The sequence below is a fragment of the Mobula hypostoma genome, chromosome 4 (genome assembly GCF_963921235.1).
Source record: "Mobula hypostoma chromosome 4, sMobHyp1.1, whole genome shotgun sequence".
In the NCBI taxonomy this organism is placed as follows: Eukaryota; Metazoa; Chordata; class Chondrichthyes; order Myliobatiformes; family Myliobatidae; genus Mobula; species Mobula hypostoma.
Genome location: NC_086100.1, coordinates 58893875 through 58914064, shown reverse-complemented (window position 1 = coordinate 58914064; position 20190 = coordinate 58893875). Strand labels below are relative to the sequence as shown.

Here is a 20190-nt window from a genome sequence, read left to right as displayed (position 1 = left end):
GCACACCACCGATGTAAATTGGGTCATGCGGTCCGCTACTCCTTCTGAAGTCAACAACCAATTCCTTCATCTTGCTGACGTTGAGGGATAGGTTATTGTCTTCGCACCATGCCACCAGGTTCTTAAGTTCCTCTCTGTACTCAAACTCATCATTACCCAAGATACGGCCTACAATTGTGGTGTCATCAGCAAACTTATATATTGAGTTCAATGGAAACTTGGCTACACAATCATGGGTGTGCAGTGAGTACAGCAGGAGGCTGAGTACACAGCCTTGTGGGGCAGCTGACGAACTTGTCCCCTATTTTTACAGCCTGGGTCCTGTCTGTGAGGAAGTTGAAGATCCAGCTGCAGATCTGAGTGCTAAGGCCCAGGTTCCGGAGCTTAGGAATCAGTTTATTTGGCATGATGGTATTAAAGGAAGAGCTGTAGTCAATGAAAAGGAGTCTTACATATGTGTCTTTATTCTCCAGGTGTTCTAAGGAGGAATGTAGGGCCAGAGAGATGGCATCTGCCATTGACCTGTTGCTCCGATAGGCGTATTGCAAAGCGTCGAGGTTGACCGGTAAGCTGTGGTTGATGTGTGCCATAACCAATCTCTCGAAGCACTTCATAGCAATTGATGTCAGAGCCACAGGTCAATAATCATTCAGGCACGCCACCTTGCTCTTCTTCAGCACCGGGATTCTCATTGCCTTCTTAAAACACGAGGGGATCTTAGACTGAAGCAAGGAGCAGTTGAAGATGTCAGCAAACACTCCAGCTAGCTCGCCTGCACAGGCCTGGAGAACCCATCCCGGGACGCCATCTGGGCCCGTCGCCTTCCTTGGATTTATCTTCAGGAAGGCCCTTCTAATGTCCCCCTCGGTGACGATGAATCTCGATGCCACCAGGTCCGGTTCATCCGGAGGGAGTGGGATGCTCCTCTTCTGTTCGAATCTTGTGTAGAATTCATTAAGTTCATCAGGAAGAGAAGCCCCACAGTTATTGATATTCCCAGCCTTTTCTTTGCGCCCAGTGATCTCATTTAGACCCTGCCATAGTCTACCAGCATCCCTCTGGTTAGCCTGGGCTTCCAACTTGGCTTGATATTGCCTCTTGGCGCCCATAATGGCTTTCCAGAGTCCACGCCTGGATTCCGTGTAGCGATTGGTATCCCCGGACCTAAAAGCCGCAGCTCTAGCCTTCAAAAGGGACTTGACCACATAATTCATCCAAGATTTCCTGTTAGGGAATAGCCAGATCGTCTTGTGAGACACCCAGTCCTTTGTGCATTTCCAAATAAAGTCCGTGACAGCTGAGGCATACTCATCGAGGTTAGCTGCTGAGTCCTTGAATACTAACCAGTCCACCGATTCAAAGCAGTTACGGAGGACCTCATCCGTTTCCTCTGTCTAACGTGACACTACTTTTGACACCGTGACCTCCCGCTTCAGTTTCTGTTTGTAAGCCGGAAGGAGGACTACGGCCTGATGATCCGATTTTCCGAAGTGAGGTCATGGAACGGAATAGTAGGCATCCATGACTGTTGTGTAGCAGTGGTCAAGTATATTTGGGCCTCTAGTGGGGCAGGAGACATGTTGGTATAACTTTGGCAGCGCCTTTCTGAGGTTGGCCTGGTTAAAGTCCCTGGCTGTAATGAGCAAAGCCTCCGGTTACCTGGTCTCAAGTTCACTGATGTTGGTATACAGTATGTTCAGAGCACACTCCACGTCCACCTGGGGGGGAATGTAGACCGCTGTCAGTATGACCGAAGTGAATTCCCGTGGCAGATAGTAGGGACAACACTTCACCGACAGGTGTTCCAGGTCCGGGCTGCAGGAGCTTGTCAGTGCCACTGTGTCCGAGCACCACACAGTGTTGATCAGTAGGCAGACACCACCGCCCCTTGTCTTGCCCGAAGATGCCGTGCAGTCCATCCGATGGATCGAAAATCCCTCCGGTCAGATGGCACAGTCGGGGTGGCAGGGGAGAGCCAGGTCTCGGTGAAACAGAATGCACAGCAGTTCTGCATCCCCCTGCAGTAGGTGAGTCTCCCTTTAAGATCAACTACCTTATTCTCTATAGCTTGCAGATTAGCTAGTAGGATGTTGGGCATAGGGACCCTGAAGCCCCTCAGCTTCAATCTGACCAGCAGCCCAGCTCTTTTCCCATGCTTCCTCCGTAAATAGTGCATCTTTCCAGGTTTCCATCGATGCTGTGTGTTGTTGTCAGCTCTTTGAGGTTGGTGGACATGTCCCACGGGGATCCATCGGTAGGTCGCGTCATCGGGCGCTCCGGGTCGGGCCAAGTGACAGGGGAGGCTCCGCTGCCACTTCCAGCTGCCGGGGGCCTGGGCTGTTGATTGGGTTGGGCCCCAATGCCGACATTTAATCCCAGATGGCCGGGCTCCTGGCTGAAACAAGTCCGTAAGCTGAGTCACGGTTGCGGAGGCCTCCACTCCAGCCGAGCCTCGGGCTTGATTTCCGATGTCTGTGGCGGAGGCCTCACTTCCGGCAGCTGTGGATGTCCACCAACAGGGCTTTATGGTGGTCGCTCCGGGGAAGCGTCTGGGGCACCTTGAGGTCTCCGACGTCACTTCTGTGTGGTCGTCGGCTCCTGAAAGGTGCTGGTCAGAATGGGCCGTGTCTCCAAGCCTTCCGGCACGGTAGCAGACCGTGGGTCTCCAAGAACGTGGTGGGCCTTGGACCAGGCCTCACTGGTTGGGTCCAGGTGTGGTCCGGAGTTTAAGAAGCAGATCTGGCGCGGTGGTCCCCAGCTGGGTCAGTAGCTTCGCCAGGGTGTCGTTCATCTTGCTAGATGTAGCAGATTGGAGGTTTAGAAGGGTTTCTCGGGTATAGAATAGTGTAGAGGGCAGTTTGCTCGGGAAAGCATGTGCAAAGTCGCCAGTTACCAGCGCCATCTTAGTTTTTGTAGATATCTCTCTTTATTCCGAACCACGTTTCCAATATCCCGTGAAAACAATGGCTGTCTCAAAGTTTTAACCTTTCCTTTCAACCTAACAGGAACATAAAGATTCTGTACCCTCAAAATTTCACCTTTAAATGATCTGTTATTCATTGTTATTCAATGAATGTTATTCATTGTTCAAGAAAGTCTCTAAGAATAAGATGGGAAATTATAGGCTGGTGGGTCTGACATCAGCCATGTGTAAGTTAAAGGAATATATTCTAAGGGACTGGCTATATAAGTACGGTATTTGGACAGATTGGGAGTAATAAAGGGAAGTCACCCCGGCTTTGTGTATGGTATCATAGGTCATGTCTAACAAATCTTATAGAGCTTCTTGAGGAAGTTACCAGAAAAGTTTATGAAGGCAAGGCAGTGGATGATATCTACGTAGGCTTTAACAAGGCCTTTGACAAGGTCCAGCGTTGGTCAAGACTGTTCAGTCACCTGGCATTCAGGATGAGATTGTAAATTGGATTAGACATTGGCTTTGCTGGAGAGTGGTAGCAGATGATTGCCTCTCTGACTAGAGGCCTGTGTCTAGTGGTGTACTGTAGGGATTGGTGCTGCCTCTTTTATTTGTCACCTACGTCCATGATGTGGATGATAATGTGATAAACAGGACCAGAAAATTTCCAGATGACACCAACATTTGGACAGTGAGGAAGGCTATCAGAGCTCATAGCGGGATTTGGACTTGCCGGAAAAATGGGCTGATAAATGCAAAATGGAATTTAATGCGGACAAGTGTGAGGTGTATTTTGGGAGGACAAACCAGGGTAGATCTTCTACTGTGAGTGATAGGACACTGAGGAGTATGATATAACCTAGAGATCTGGCAATACAGATTCATAGTTCCTTGAAAGTGCTATCATTGGTTGATAAGGTTGTAAAGAGAACTTTTGGCACATTGGCCTGCATAAATCAAAGTACTGTATTTAGTACTTGAGTTGGGATGTTACGTTGAAGTTGTATAGGATGTTGGTGAGGCCAAATTTGGAGTATTGTGTGCAGTTCTGGTCATCTACCTATAGGAAAGTTTGAAAGAGTGTAGTGAAAATTTATAAGGATGTTCCAAGTACTTGAGGATCTGAGTTATTTGGAAAGGTTGATTATGTTAGGACTGTATCCCTTAGAATGTTGGAGAATGAGGGGAGATTTGTTAGAGGTATATAAACTTATGAGGGACATAGGAGAAATGCAAACAGGCTTTTTCAACTGAGGATGGGTGAGACTCGACCTAGAGGTCATAGGTTAAGGGTGAAAAATGAAATATTTTAGGGGAACATGAGGGGAGCTTCTTCACTTAGGGGGTGTAGAGAGTGGGGAATGTGCTGCCAGCAGAAGTGGTGGATGCAGATTTGATTTTAACATCTAGAAAAATTTGGGTACATACATGGATGGGAGGGGTAGGAGTGGCGTTGGTCCAGGTACAGGTTGATGGGACTAGACAGATTAATAGTTCAGTTTGGATTAAATGGGTGAAAGGGCCTATTTATTTGCTCTGGTACTCTATGAGATAACATCTACACAAGGGGTGGCCAACCTTTTGCATTCCACGCATCAATTTTTTTCATGCACGAGTTCAGATGTGATTTTTTCACTCACGAGTTCTATATTAACATATTTTTCCAAGAGTTGTAGGGGTACAAGAGTTGTGTGGTGCAGCTGAACTCGTGCGTGAAAAAATTGACGCATGGAATGTAAAAGGTTGGCCGCCCCTGATCTACACCCTTAAGCATAACAGTCTGACTGTCACACAAGATGGCTTAAAGAAAAATGTAGAAACATAGAAAATAGGTGCAGGAGTAGGCCATTCAGCCCTTCGAGCCTGCGCCTCCATTCAGTATGATCATGGCTGATCATCCAACTCAGAACCCTGTACCAGCCTTCCCTCCATACCCCCGATCCCTTTAGCCACAAGGGCCATATCTAACTCCCGCTTAAATATAGCCAATGACCTGGCCTCAACTGTTTCCTGTGGCAGAGAATTAAACAGATTCACCACTCTCTGTGTGAAGAAGTTTTTCCTAATCTCGGTCCTAAAAGGCTTCCCCTTTACCCTCAAATTGTGACCCCTCGTTCTGGACTTCCCCAACATTGGGAACGATCTTCCTGCATCTAGCCTGTCCAATCCCTTTAGAATTTTATACGTTTCAATAAGATCCCCCCTCAATCTTCTAAATTCCAGAGAGTATACGCCTAGTTGATCCAGTCTTTCATCATATGAAAGTCCTGCCATCCCAGGAATCGATCTGGTGAACCTTCTTTGTACTCCCTCTATGGCAAGAATGTCTTTCCTCAGATTAGGGGACCAAAACTGCACACAATACTCCAGGTGTGGTCTCACCAAGGCCTTGTACAACTGCAGTGGTACCTCTCTGCTCCTGTACTCGAATCCTCTTGTTATGAATGCCAGCATACCCTTCGCCTTTTTCACCGCCTGCTGTACCTGCATGCCCACTTTCAATGACTGGTGTATAATGACACCCAGATCACATTGCACCTCCCCTTTTCCTAACCAGCCACCATTCAGATAATAATCTGTTTTCCTGTTTTTGCCATCAAAGTGGATAACCTCACATTTATACATATTAAATTGCATCTGCCATGAATTTGTCCACTCATCTAACCTATCCAAGTCACCCTGCATCCTCCTCACAGCTAACACTGCCGTCCAGCTTCGTGTCATCTGCAAACCTGGAGATGCTGCATTTAATTCCCTCATCTAAGTCATTTATATATATTGTAAACATCTGGGGTCCCAGCACTGAGCCTTGCGGTACCCCATTAGTCACTGCCTGCCATTCTGAAAAGGTCCCGTTTATTCCAACTCTTTGCTTCCTGTCTGCCAACCAATTCTCTATCCACATCAATACCTTACCCCAATACCGTGTGCTTTAAGTTTGCACACTAATCTCCTGTGTGGGACCTTGTCAAAAGCCTTTTGAAAATCCAAATATACCACATCCACTGGTTCTCCCCTATCCACTCTACTAGTTACATCCTCAAAAAATTCTATGAGATTCGTCAGACATGACTTTCCTTTCACAAATCCGTGCTGACTTTGTCCGATGATTTCACTGCTTTCCAAATGTGCTGTTATCACATCTTTGATAACTGACTCTAGCAGTTTCCCCACCACCGATGTCAGGCTAACCGGCCTATAATTCCCCGGTTTCTCTCTCCCTCCTTAGTTAAAAAGCAGGGTTATATTAGCCACCCTCCAATCCTCAGGAACTAGTCCAGAATCGAAAGAGTTTTGAAAAATTATCACTAATGTATCCACTATTTCTTGGGCTACTTCCTTAAGCACTCTGGGATGCAGACCATCTGGCCCTGGGGATTTATCTGCCTTTAATCCCTTCAGTTTTCCTAACACCACTTCCCTACTAACATGTATTTCCCTCAGTTCCTCCAGCTCACTAGACCCTCTGACCCCTACTATTTCCAGAAGATTATTTATGTCCTTCTTAGTGAAGACTGAACCAAAGTAGTTATTCAATTGGTCTGCCATGTCCTTGTTCCCTGTAATCAATTCACCTGTTTCTGTCTGTAGGGGACCTACATTTGTCTTAACCAATCTACATATTTGTAAAATTTGCACTGACCTTAATTTGAGCCTGCTCATACACTATTATACAAGTTATGTAATGGTTTATATTATAGAGTTCTTTAAAATAACTGTATTAATAATGCAGATCAATCTAAAACTACTGTACATCAATTAATGTTCTTTGGTTCACCATTTGAAACATTTAAGCCAATTATTCATCTAATCTGAGAAGATAATTTGGTTCTCAGAGTTATACTAACTGCAGGTGAGCTACTTTCTGTTTAAATGACAAGACAACTTTCAGGGTATTCATCTCAAACTTCCAATGACTCTTTTGCATTCATTTGCAGAGACACATTTCAAGAATTCATTAATTGAAAATGTCCTAACCTGGCATATAGGGTGGATAGTTCAGTTTGTTATCACGACAGCCTGCAATGCTTCCATGAACAAAGCTTGCTGGTTCATTCATATCCTAAAGAGAAAGAACCACAGAGGAATGCTAATTTATTTTACCGTTAATTTTAAATTACACTTGTTGGTAAGTGAAAATAGAAACTGAGCACTCACAATCCAAAGCCCATCAAATTTCACACTTTTCCTTGGATCAATTTGGTTGGAGTAATACCCTTTAATTGCTGCATGCCACCATTCTGCGGTTTCTTTGCGGAAAAAGTCTGGGAAAGCAGTAGCAGCCCGATAATGCTGCAACAGAATGAAACCATAATTTTAGAATAAACATGAAAAATTATAATTACAATAAGCATATATCTTCAAGAACTGTTCAATGACTTCCTGTTTTATTTTCAATGTTCTCTTGTATGCTAAAACGCCAGTACAAAATAATCTTAACCTTTTGAGTTTACTTGTCAATGGAAAAACATGACAAACCATTTATTTTTAGATAAGTATTAAACTTATATATTTCAGCTAAGAGTGTCGATACCTTTGAAAAAGCAAACTGAATCATATGTGTAACGTTTGATAAATCTGACTTACTTTTACTTGATAGTCCCAGTCCATTGATGGATCCACTGTTACATTTGGTAAATCTGGCCACACCTGCAACATGTATTCAATGCAACTGGTGAAAACTGACTTTCAATTATGCCCTACAAACATTATTAATAAAATTGCCTTCAACTGCTGTAACTGAAATCACTTCAAAACTTTGCTATATTTTAAATATCTTTCAAAATTGAAAATGCTGATTACCTTCCCCCACACGATTTCAGAGCTTTCTTCCCACTTAATGAATACAGATGTATCGTTGAGTCCACTTGTATATGCCTCGTAGGGTTGGGTTTCGTTTCCTGAAATTGCTGGATCCTTAATGGTTAAGGGAGAAGTTATATTCAAGTTTACATTAATCCAATTAAAATTATCATTCAAGATAAAAGAAAGGACATATCAAAGACTTACCAAAATAATGATAGTTCTCATCCCTTCACTTCTCATTTGATCGAACAAATTTGGCAAATTCTGGAAATCATCCACATCAAGAGTGAAGTCCAACTGTCTCTCCATGTAATCAATGTCCACATATTGAATATCCTTCAACCAAAGATTTAAAATTATGAGATATACATTTATCTAGGACAGATAGCAGGAAACTAGAGATCGAAAACAAGTAGGAGTAGATTCAAGGTGAGGGATCTAGAGGACTAAGAGGAAAACGATCTAGGGTTAGAGGGAGAACATTTTCACTAGTGGATAATGACAATTGGGAATGCACTGCATGAAGAAGTGATGGAGGCAGATACTCCCTGGATTAATAATTGAAATACCAAAGTGTAGAAATCAACTGATCGAGTAGTGGTAAACACAATTAATTTACTTACTGATGTGGATGCTTTTGCAAAGGTGCAGAAGAGGTCCACTAGGATGTTGCCTGGATTGGCGTGAGTTAGCTATGTGGGAAGTTGGACAAACTTAGGTTGTCTTCTTTTATTAGAAGCTGAGGACATCTCGGTAGAGGTATGTAAAATTATGAGGCATGGAAAGGATCCCTCTGGCTGGAAATTTCAAATACTATAAAACAAAGCTTTAGGATGAGAGGGGGGATGTTTAAAGGTGATTTGTGAGGCAAACCTCTTTTTAAAATACAGATATTGGTAGGAGAATGGAATAACCTGCTAGTGGAGGTGGTAGAAGCAGACATGATAATGGCATACTGGAGGGATACAGCCTAGTAGCAGGTAGATGGGACTAGTTTAGATTATATCATAATTGCCACAGCATGGTGGGATAAAGGGTCTGTTCCTGCATTATACTATCTTCTTGTTGCCATAGAGTTGGTGCACCAAAGGGCCTGTGAGGCATAATGATATTCTTTACTCTCTGATCCTCTACTATATTTGATTTTTAAAATTATTTGTTATTAGATCACTATAAGTACATCGGGGAAAACTTACATAAGGTATCCCTGCTTCCTTCATGCCGCTGTACAATTCAGCTATTTCATTGTCATTCTTGTACCCATATCGACATAACTGGAAGCCCAGTGACCAATAAGGTGGCAGGAATGGACGTCCAATAAACTAGAAAGAACAGAAGAAAGTTAAATATTCAGTTTGTTCTCAAAACTGACAAGATTCCTTTATAATCATGTTGTTCTCTTTCACTTTTCAAAGTCATTCATACATACTTTGGTTCAAAACGTAGAACATTCTCTGTGGGATTCTGCTTCATATCATATTATGTTACAAAACAGACCATTGGGCCCATTAAGCCTTTGTCAGCTCTGAGAAAGCCCATTCTCCTATTTATTTCCCTGTAACCTATTTGCTCTCACAGACTCAATCCTTCACCCCAATTGTCATACAACTCACCTATCACTCCGATAATTTGCAGTAGCACCAAACCTACCAACCCGCACTTTGCAGTTAGGAAAAACTCACACACTCAGAGGAAACTTGCATGGTCATGTGCAAATTTCATCCCAACAGCATCGGCAGTTAACATCAACACCTGCATCTGGAAACTGAGGCAGTAGCTCTACTTGTCATTATAGCCCTTTACTAGTCTGATGCAGGAATACCGATCTCTGCCACACTTATTGACTATATTAGCTATGTTTTAAGAGCTTTTGGGTGCTGGTGAGTTGGCACTTGTGTTTTTTATGACAGTTTGTTGATTTGGCTGTTGGCCAATAGCTAAAACTAGATTTGGAAATCTTTCTCCTGGCACATACAGTATATTTGAACTGGCCAGTTACTTCCTTGAATATTACTTCAGTTATGGAAACTGCCAATCACACTTCAACAAAAATAAACAAAGGAATTGAGGACATTCCCTCAACACACATAAAAGTTGCTGGTGAATGCAGCAGGCTAGGCAGCATCTCTAGGAAGAGGTGCAGTCGACGTTTCAGGCCGAGACCCTTCGTCACGACTAACTGAAGGAAGAGTGAGGACATTCCCTCTTGGTTGATGTTTACCCAGTGATAATTTTTTCATGGTTGACGAATCCTGTATGTATTATGTAAACTTCATCAGACTACAGTCAAGAGGAAATTCCTTGGTCGTTAATCACATCTGGTGTTAGGAAGCAGAAGGTTCAGAATTTAGGGATCTTTATTCAGCTAGATGGCATTTGCTAATTTTTAAATTTTATGTATCATACATGCCCACCAGTCTGGAATTTTGTGCACAATAAGGACACGTGAGAATTGGCCCATCTTTACCCAAACATTGTGGTGAGGTTTGAGAGTCCTGTCTGAGTAAGCAAACAGCTGCATAAGGGTAAATAATCCCCTTTTATTTCTTATTTTGCAACAATTTCTATCACATTCTATCTACCCCGGCAGCCAGGGCGAGGTCGAAGGCGCTCGGGAGGCGGTATCGGATGGGCTGGTCGGAGGTTCAAAGTTTTCGGATGGACAGACTCAGTGGTGGCTGTGGTCGGGTGTTTCCAAGGCATCAGCAGTTGTCGGTGCCTGGAGGTTTATGGCAGGGAGTTTCTCCCTTTTGCCACCTGCTATCGGGGACTCAGGAGTCGATTGAGACTTGAGACTTTTTTTTTACTGTGCCCATGGTCTGCTCTTCATCAAACTAGGGTATTGCTTTGCACTGCTGTAACTATATGTTATAATTATGTGGTTCTGTCAGTGTTAGTCTTTGGTTTGTCCTGTTTTTCTGTGGTATCACTCTGGAGGAACAAATTGTATCATTTCTTAATGCATGTATGCATTTCTAAATGACGATAAACGAGGACTGAGTGTTCTCATAATCTAATCTAATCTAATTACTAAAATGCTTGCCTTACAAATTCACCCTCATACATCAGTCTATAGCATTCAATTCAATCTGGATGCAGCAACGGAGTGGATTTGTGGCTGGACTAATAATCAATCCAGGGACCTGATCTAAAGGTCTTGTGACAAGGGTTCAAATTTTGCCACAGTATCTGAGGAATCAATACTCAATTAAATACATTTGCAACAAAATCAAAATATGATGCAACTACCCAGTGTTCTATAAGGCAATCTACCCTTTAAGGAAATAAATCTGATATAAGTTGGAGTCAATGTTACTCTAGACCTACTATATAGCAATGTGATAAACTTTTAATGTTCTCCTGAAGCTGCCAATAAAGCCTCTTGATTGGGAGTAATTAGGACCAGTAATGGATGCTTGCTTTATCAATGGCACTATAATCCCATGAATATATTTGTTGAGACCTCATACTATGTACCTTTGTATTTGATATCATAGAAGCATCATTACACTGAAGACCATTTAACCATTGCATCCATGCAGTTACTATAATTAAATTCTATTTCGCATGTGTAAGTCTGTATCTTTTAGGTTCATTACATCATATACTAGGTACTTCATCAATTTTAGGGTTATAAACTGTGCCATCATTCCTTCTAGATGGTTCATAACCTCCCCATCCTGAAACAAAATAATACTCCCTACACTTATCTCACCTCTGAACTCATACTCCCTGGTTATTCATTTACCACTAAGGAAAATAGATACTTACTGATGTGTAGTGTTGGACTACTTCTTCTGGATTGGAGCCAAGAAACATATAAAAATCTAAGATTCCTCCTACAGTACGATACGTCAGAGCAGGGTCTGGTTGAAGTGTTACATCTGGAGGAAAGTGATATATTTGCACAATCAGCACAGAAATATGGAGAGAGCTAAAAGTGGCATAAGCTATAAAGAACAGTACCCTGCATCATACTGTTCAAGTAAATCTTTATTTAATACAAAAGGAAAATATTGTAGATAGAAACATAGAAAATCTACAGCACAATACAGGCCCTTCCACACACAATCCTGTGCCGAACATGTACTTACTTTAGAAATTACCTATAGTTACCCATAGCCCTCTATTTTTCTAAGCTCCATGTACCTATCACCTCTCATCCTCCATCACTCCAAGGAGAAAAGGCCAAGCTCACTCAACCTATTCTCATAAGGCATGCTCCCCAATCCTTGTAAATCTCCTCTGCACCCTTTCTATAGTTTCCACATCCTTCCTGAAAGGAAGCTCCTCAGGTTTATGTTAGTGAAACACTGAGTTTCTTGGATCTCTATAAACTGAGCATACTGTGCATGATGCGGTCTACTCCTTACTAGGAAGATAAAATACAGATTGATCGGTTAATTTGCAGAACAACTCCACTAAGTACGAAGTGTAATCCTGAGCTTTTGGGTGTTTGTCACTTTATAACTCCTCCAGCTCTAACTTCTGGATGAAGGCAAAGATCTGAAACTCATACATCATCTCTCCAAGCCCCAATCGCCAATCACAATCCCCAACCCACATGAGGCCGACATTCAGATTCTCTAACTGTCCTCATCCCAGACTCTATTCCACCAGTCCTCAAGCTGTCGAGCCAGCTTCTGTTTCACTCCACCGTTCTGGATTCTCAGGACGGTCCTTCACATGCCTCAGAACCAAAATAGTCTCTGGTAGATACTTTGATGATCCAACTGATTTTTAGGCTAGTAAATATTGGTGAAACAATTCCAGAGATTTGTTTCCATGCTTTTTGGCTAAAGTACTGTTTATTGTTTAACCTGTGTTAGGCAAATGTTCAATTTTACCATTTTAATATCATGGTAGCAAACCAATTTTCTTAAATTCATTTAATAGAATATGTCATTGCCCCATTACTCTGTTTTACTTTTTACGGAGCAAGTTGATTTCTGATCAAGCAAAACTTTTGTGTTTTGATCCTTAACCTTCTGATTATCATCAGCTGTAATTATTTGAATCTTAGTTTGTTTATTAGTTTGTGACAATTAACTTTGATATTTCTATGACTATACTGAAAGCCATAAAAATTAAAGCAGAATCAAAGTCCACATGGACTTTGAGATGACAACATGAATATATGAACCAAGCTAAATTGGTGTGCCATTAATTATTTATTGATCTTGGTTATCTTTAGTGTTATGTATTTACAGCACAGAAGTTAATTTAGTAAAATGTGCTTTATCTTGTGCTGTGAGGATTATAAGCAATTTTCAAAGAATGGAAAAGCTTTCAGAATAATACAATACATGTAAACTCAATTCCATTGATATTCTTAGCATATTTCAGTAGAATTGTATTGCTGTTTGGATCTTGATGCAACATGAAGCTTGCAGAAATTAGACATTCTTTAAATAAAGGAAACTGCAAAAGCAGATTAACTCACCCATTGCATTGCTGTTCAACAAAAGTACACCATGTGCTTTGAAATCCTCTTCAAGAGCCATATAAAAAGGATGGACCCCATAGCAATTCATTTTATACTGTGAAAATATATTAAAGAGAAGATTTGAAGAAAGACTTCACATTCTAATCAGTGGTCATGCAAAAACATATATACATGTTAAACTGACCGCCATTAGTTAGAAATTTGTTCATGGTGATATTTTTTTCTGACAAAAAGATCAATGACCCGAATCATTGATTCCATTTAACTCTCTTAGCAGATGCTGCCTGGCTCTACTGAGTAGTTCTGTCACTGTTGTTACTTTTCAGACACATATTACATTATTAAAGTGGCCAGCAAGAAGTAAATGAACATTTCTAACTCAAATTGTCCTGCTACCACTGTGATGGGAAGAAATGGATATACGCACAGGGCTCTTACTGGAAACTGGAATAACACCCCTGTGCGTTTATGAATAATATTGGGCTGTTTTGAGCCAGACTGGTGTTGAATCAGACACTGCACCAGCATGATCTTACTGAATAGTGGAGCAGATGTGGGGATCTGTTGCCTAATTCCTGTTTCTACTTCCTGTGAGGCAAACTGTATCCACCTGGAGCGAAAATGTAGTTTATCAAATTTACTTACCAGAATGCACAGCCAGGAGGAATAGAAGTGAATATTTGGGACCAAAAGCACAAACTAATGCTTAGACCTCCCTCCCAAATACATCTTTTTCCTCTGCCACACAGCAGTCCTTGATCTTCCAACCCACAGCCACAAATCCTCTGCTAGGCTCTCAGCATCCGAGATTTGGTCCCTAAATCCCCCAACTCCTAAGATCTAACTTACTCACTCCCAGATCTCCTCAGAATACTTGAGGATCACCACAACACAAGCAGCACACAGTATTAACTTGGATTCCTCTCTCTTCAACACAGAAACGTTCTGCAATCCACATGCTCCTGAAAACAACTTTTTATCAGAGCTCTTCAAGAGTACAGATGAATAATTCATTTAAATGTATTCCCATCTACATTCTGAACAAGCTATAGCATATTCCTTAGCACTTTATGCTTTATTTCAGATTTTACTACTCTGATTAAATTGATTTATCAATTAATTTATTTGTAATTGGGAACGATGTAGAATTGGCTCTGTAAAATCCACATGTCTCGTGGTGTCAGATACTGATTCTGTGAAGTGCCCTCAGGCACTCAATAACAACAATATCGATGTATTAAGGGTAAATTGGGTGTATTCTCTAATCAGAGACAATCAACAGTATATCATAAACAAAGTTTTCTTCTTCCCCCAGTCATCATGCTGTTGCATAACATTAATGTTTTTATTTTATATTATTTATTTAAATAAGCCATTTACATTTTGACAGAAAATTCAATTCAGTGGAAGATCCTTTTCTCTTTAGTAAAGACATTATAACTGTCCAGTAGGAATAACTAAAGTGCAGAAAGTATGAGATTCTATTACAGAATGAAGCCATTTGAGCTGTACGGAAGAATCACATGCTCAATGCACATACTGATCATAATGGCTCATCCCTCACTGCCTTCCTATAACCTGAGAAGAATTTAGATGGCTGCTATTTAAAATAAGTAAATGACTTCACAATCTCAAAGGGACATTTCCAATAACACCAAATCCAGCAACATTTAAAATGTTTTCACGAGTGTGCGGAGGTGGAAGGTAAGTAGATGTTTCCTAATGTCAATGTGTTGCTGCTCTGTGATAAGATTCAACATTTCTTCTGCAGTATATAACATCAACAGGAAGCTAGTGTTATCACTGCTTCAAGAAACAACCTTCCCGCAATTTTTTTCAATTTTTTTTATTCCTCTTTTACTTGTTTTCCATTTAAATATTTCTGCATTTTCAAGTTCTTCAAAATTTATCATTGCATTTATTTCTTCCTCGACTGATATATTGATCTGTGTTTCTTTTCCAGCATGAACTACATTTGTTATCTGAGTGCACTTTAAAATGTCCTCACAGCAGTCACCTTGATCACAGGTTGAACAGTCTAATATTACGCTCTCTCTTAAGAATGTAATGTGAAATATAAAAGTTTAACATGTAAAATGCACATTTTATATTCATGACATAGTACTTCTGGTCTGTGACTAAGCAAGACAAAAAAGAGCTGTAACAAGAATATTTTTGTCATATACTTGAGATTTGAAAAAATAGCGAATGAAGATAAATTACTAAATAATACTAAACTGCAGTTTATTCTTTATTGCTCCTATTGCCTTTGTTGCCGTAAGATAAAAGGGCAGGTTTTTTTAGTGGAACAATATCCTGAATGGGCAGAAAACTACAGAAAACAAATTCCTGCTATGCATTTTAAGATTGTTGGCCATATAAACTGAATAGTTAACAAATCGATGCGATCTTTCTTTGATGAACAAATTTGGGCTTTTTTTCTTTTTTTAAAGCTTGGAAGAGATTGAGTTAGAAACTAGTGCAGTGCAGGGCAGGAAAGAGCATGCTTGTTTTATGTAAGGAACTGACACAGCCAACTTCCATCATATTCAAAACCCAAGGTATTGTACACTGCTGAACTGACTTTATGCAACCGATCATTAAAAATCTACCTTTCTTTTGCTAGCTCATTCAGAGAATTTGGGTATAGAAATAACACGGAATAGGGCAGTGCAGAATTATGAGGGAGGGTGAAGGAAGAAGGACAATAGAGCCTGGAGTCGAGAAAAAAACATCAGAATGAAGCCCTGGTGGAAGGAGGCATTGGAGATCAGGCATCGAGTAATGGAGAGCTGGCAGCGATGGGGTATTTACACATGATTAGGGCTGTGAGTGAGTGAGGGGTGGGTGTCAGATACACCATCAGATGGCCACAACAGCCAAAAGGTCTCATTATGTTTTACCGGATTTGTAATCTATTGTGTTTAGCTTGCTTAGGTTAAAATTCTGAATGTCCTCCAAAGCATTTATTTACTAACAGTTTCTAGTCTTAAATCAAATCAAGTTTAATTATCATTCAAACCATACAAAGATACAGTCAAATGAGACAGTGTTCCTCTGGGGCCAAGGTGCATAATGTACATTCAAATTAGCAAGAGATAAAAAAACACATAATTATGCAAGAGAACACACGTATAGTCCAAGTCCCTGAGCAACATACAAACTGATTGCAATAAATGCAATTACTGCCAATAAATAGCAGTTTATCTCAAGTCAGGAATGGTCTGTATCCAGTTCCAGAAAGTGGATATAAAAGTTCTGATCATAGCCCTGACACAAAGGGGTGTTGAATCAAAGTAAACTTGTTTTTCATGTAAAAACCTGCATTCTACCGTCAAGAACGTTTGTATCAGTCATTTGCTTCATGGTTTTGAAGACAATGGTCCGGGATGGAAGAGATAAAGTGTTACAGTAAATCAAATCTCTGTGATTTATAGGTGGATGAGTTCTGTTATTCTTCACTGCAAAACTTCCAGCAATTGGAATCACTTTGACTTATAACATTGAATCCAAGGCTTGATGTGTAGCTAGGCTAATTCAATTTTTCACAGCAATTGATGTTAGTAATAAAAGAGAAGCAAGGATATAACATTGTGAACTTACACCAGGTGGCTGATCCTTGGAAAACATTCCCCACATATTCCAGTTCAGATCATGTTTGAAACTCCTATGTTCTGTTTCTCCAAATCCATATATATACTTTGAAGGGAGCTTAGTTGTCAATTGAATGAATTGATCAGTAAATGTGAAGCCAGCTACTTGAGAGTCCCAACTGTTAGAAAATTAAACAAATACATTCTTAGGATTTCAAATCTAATTTAACAAATGACATTTTGAAATGTGCTTCAAACAAAATTAACCTGGTTGCCAAACTAATTTAAACTAATAATCAAAAATATTGTGTATGAACTCTTATCCTTATATCCTTATAGAGGGATCAGAAGTGGAGAGAGTGAGCAATTTCAAGTTCCTAGCTGTCAATATCTCTGAGGACCGGACCTGGTCCCAGCATAATGATGCAGTTATAATGAAGGTAAGACAGTGGCTATATTTCATTAGGAGTTTGAGGAGATTTGGAATGTCATCTAAATCACCCAAAAGGTTGTACCGCAGAGGGCATTCTGACAGGCTGTGTCATCAGTATGGGGGAGGGCAGAGAGGGCAACTGCACAGGATTGATGTAAGCTGCAGAGTGTGGTAAAATCAGTTAGCTACATCATAGATATTAGCTTCCATAGATTCCAAGACATCTTCAAGGAGCGGTGCACAAAAAGGTGGTGTCCATCATTAAGGAACCCCACCTCCCAGGACATGTCCTCTTCTCACTGTTGCCATCAGGCAAGAGGTATAGAAGCCTGAAGGCACACACTCACACACTCAGTGATTCAGGAACAGCGCCTTTCCCTCTGCCATCTGATTTCTGAATGGACATTGAAACCATGAAAAATACAATACTTCACAACTTTTATATTTTTTTGTTTTTGCGGTAGTTAATTTAACTATTTGATATATATATATATATATATTCACACACACACATATATATATGTATATGTGTGTAATGTGTGTATATGTGTGTGTGTGTGTGTGTGTGTGTGTGTGTGTGTGTATATATATATACACACACACACACATATATACACATACACAGTGTATATAGGGGAAAAACTATGAATTACATTAAGTAAGTGTGTGTATGTGTATATATATATATACACACACACAGACACACAGACACACAGACACACTCTCACTTATTGTAATTCATAGTTTTTCCCCTATATTCTCACGTATTGCATTTGTTATGTATCCCGTAACTGGGTTGCCAAACCAGCAGAAATGGACCACTTAGTTGGTGTCTGGTTTACTAGAAACTAATAAAGTTTTATTAAAGAACTAAGTAACACAGTACTCTAATCGTAAGGATATAAATGCAACAGGTTAGCAATGATAAAACACACATGTACACAGAACTAGGGTAATAGGAATCAACCAAGCTCTATCGCAGTCTAGGGGTAAAATGATCAGTCTCAAGTGACGCAGAGTTCAGTTCAGCTTAGTACTGTTCGCAGTAATCGCTGTTGTGCCATTGGAGAGAGAGAGAGAATGCAAATTTTGATTCAAACAGACCTAGATGTTCTTCGCAGTTAGCTTTTGGGCGAACCCTTTTATGTCTTCTGTGGTCGCCGACTGTGACCCCTCTGTTCCGGATACGACCATTCTTCAGCGGTGAACCCGGCACCCAGGCCAGGGCGGACACACACACCAGGTTCCCGCCGATCGTACTTTTTCACCCTGTCAGTCGATGGTCGGTTCCCTCGAACCAGACCTCCAACTTGCACCAACTTGTAGGGGCACACCGCTCTTACAGGTCTCGTTATCTCGTGATCTCTTGGTGTGTGTCGTGCCTTAGCGAACCTGTTCTTTTTATCCCCCTGCTGGGGTATCGCCTGTCCATCAAACTTCAAACAGTTCAGGTTCAAAGCAACCGGTCTGTCAATACTCTGAACTGTGTCTCCTTTCCGTTATCTCTCTCTTCTCTCTCATTAACATTTTGAACGTTCCTCCATTGTCTCCCTTATCTCTCTCTCATTAGCATCAATCTTCTGATAATTTGGTTTGTCATCACATATTGCACTGTTGCAAAGTTAACAAATCTTACAACATATGCCAATGATATTAAACCTGATTCTAATTCTGATTCTAATCGAGGTACGGAGAGAGCAATGAAAATGATGGAGAATTCAATAATGTATTTAGATGCTAAATATGAGAATACATTTGGTATATATAATACGGAAAACAGAAATTAGTTACTTAAAATGTATTGCATTAGATTGTTGGTCATTTTTCTGTGCAAAATTCAACAGCAGGCTACTTCATTGACCTTGATATTTACCAGAAAATAAATATACAAACTACAGCTCGAATCTTCATATCGTTATTTGTGGTGGGTTTTATTTGAGGAGCACTTTGAATCTGAATTGCAATTTTTAAACAATCATGTAATGAATGCATTTGAAACATCTTATCCTGGTTGTTTGAGAATTTTGGAATAACAATTTAGAATAGATAATGAATTTATGAAAACGGAAGGAAAAGGAGAAGACAGTGAGCAAATGTCACTACGAGTCAATCCTATCACAATGGCACCTGACAGATTGAAAGTACACATTCAGTACGTACATCATTTTAAAATAAAATGCACTTTCTATGTACTTTGTGAGGGAGAAGCAGAGGCCACAATGTCTCTTGAGCAGAAGGATAAGAAATCTGAATTTGATCTATTAGACCAGTACCAATGTGAGCCATTGAATGCACAAACAATACAGACATGCAATTTAGGATTCATCTTTGGAAGGGTGCAGAGCCACTGGGGGAATAACACAGCTGAGTCTACATATAACAAAGATACAGAGGAGGTTTCAGTAGCAAATATTGAGTTGAGCTATGAGTCTAAATTGAACAATGTTAGAAAGGTGGAAAAAGGTGATCTTTGTGATAGGCAGAAGGACAGGTTATTCCAAAAGAATATTGAGATTACATGGAATTTGGTTTAATTTGAGACAGTAGTCAGCAAAACCAACAGAGGACATACATGATCAGAAATGACATTAGTAGAATGGGTTTTATATGACCGCTCCTTACCTCCAAAGATCAATGTGAATTTATTTTCAAAATACATATATGTCACCATATACTACCCTGAGATTAATTCTCTTGTGTGCATTCACAGTAGATACAAATAAACCCAACAGAATCAGTGACAAACTGTGTGAATACCAAAAAACCCAAATTATTGAAGTAATAAATAACACTAAGAACATGTGCTGTAAAGTCCTTGAAAGTGAGTCCATGGGTTGTAGAATCAACTCAGTAAAGAGGTGAATGAAGTTATCCACGCTGATTCAGGAGCCTGCTGGTAATAACTGTTCCTGAACCTGGTGGTGTGGGACCTAAGGATCCAGTGCCCCTTCCCTATGGGAGCAGCGAGAAGAGAGCGTAGCCTGGATGGTGGGGG

General features: G+C 40.6%; 1 protein-coding gene across 4 annotated transcripts in view; it reads right to left on the bottom strand.

Moving 5' to 3' along the window:
* si (sucrase-isomaltase) overlaps nucleotides 1–20190 on the bottom strand; it is a 181395-nt gene that overhangs the window by 66497 nt on the left and 94708 nt on the right. For all 4 annotated transcript variants that reach the window (XR_010017658.1, XM_063045838.1, XM_063045836.1 and 1 more), the window contains exons 28-36: nucleotides 16773–16941; nucleotides 13167–13263; nucleotides 11495–11607; nucleotides 8920–9045; nucleotides 7928–8059; nucleotides 7721–7834; nucleotides 7505–7567; nucleotides 7076–7210; nucleotides 6896–6980 (exon numbers count right to left, since the gene is read on the bottom strand). Coding sequence is in view for 3 of the 4 variants with exons in the window: in XM_063045838.1 (XP_062901908.1) it covers nucleotides 6896–6980; nucleotides 7076–7210; nucleotides 7505–7567; nucleotides 7721–7834; nucleotides 7928–8059; nucleotides 8920–9045; nucleotides 11495–11607; nucleotides 13167–13263; nucleotides 16773–16941 (1034 nt within the window). In the remaining variant the exon portion in view is untranslated. The remainder of the gene's footprint in view (nucleotides 1–6895; nucleotides 6981–7075; nucleotides 7211–7504; nucleotides 7568–7720; nucleotides 7835–7927; nucleotides 8060–8919; nucleotides 9046–11494; nucleotides 11608–13166; nucleotides 13264–16772; nucleotides 16942–20190) is intronic.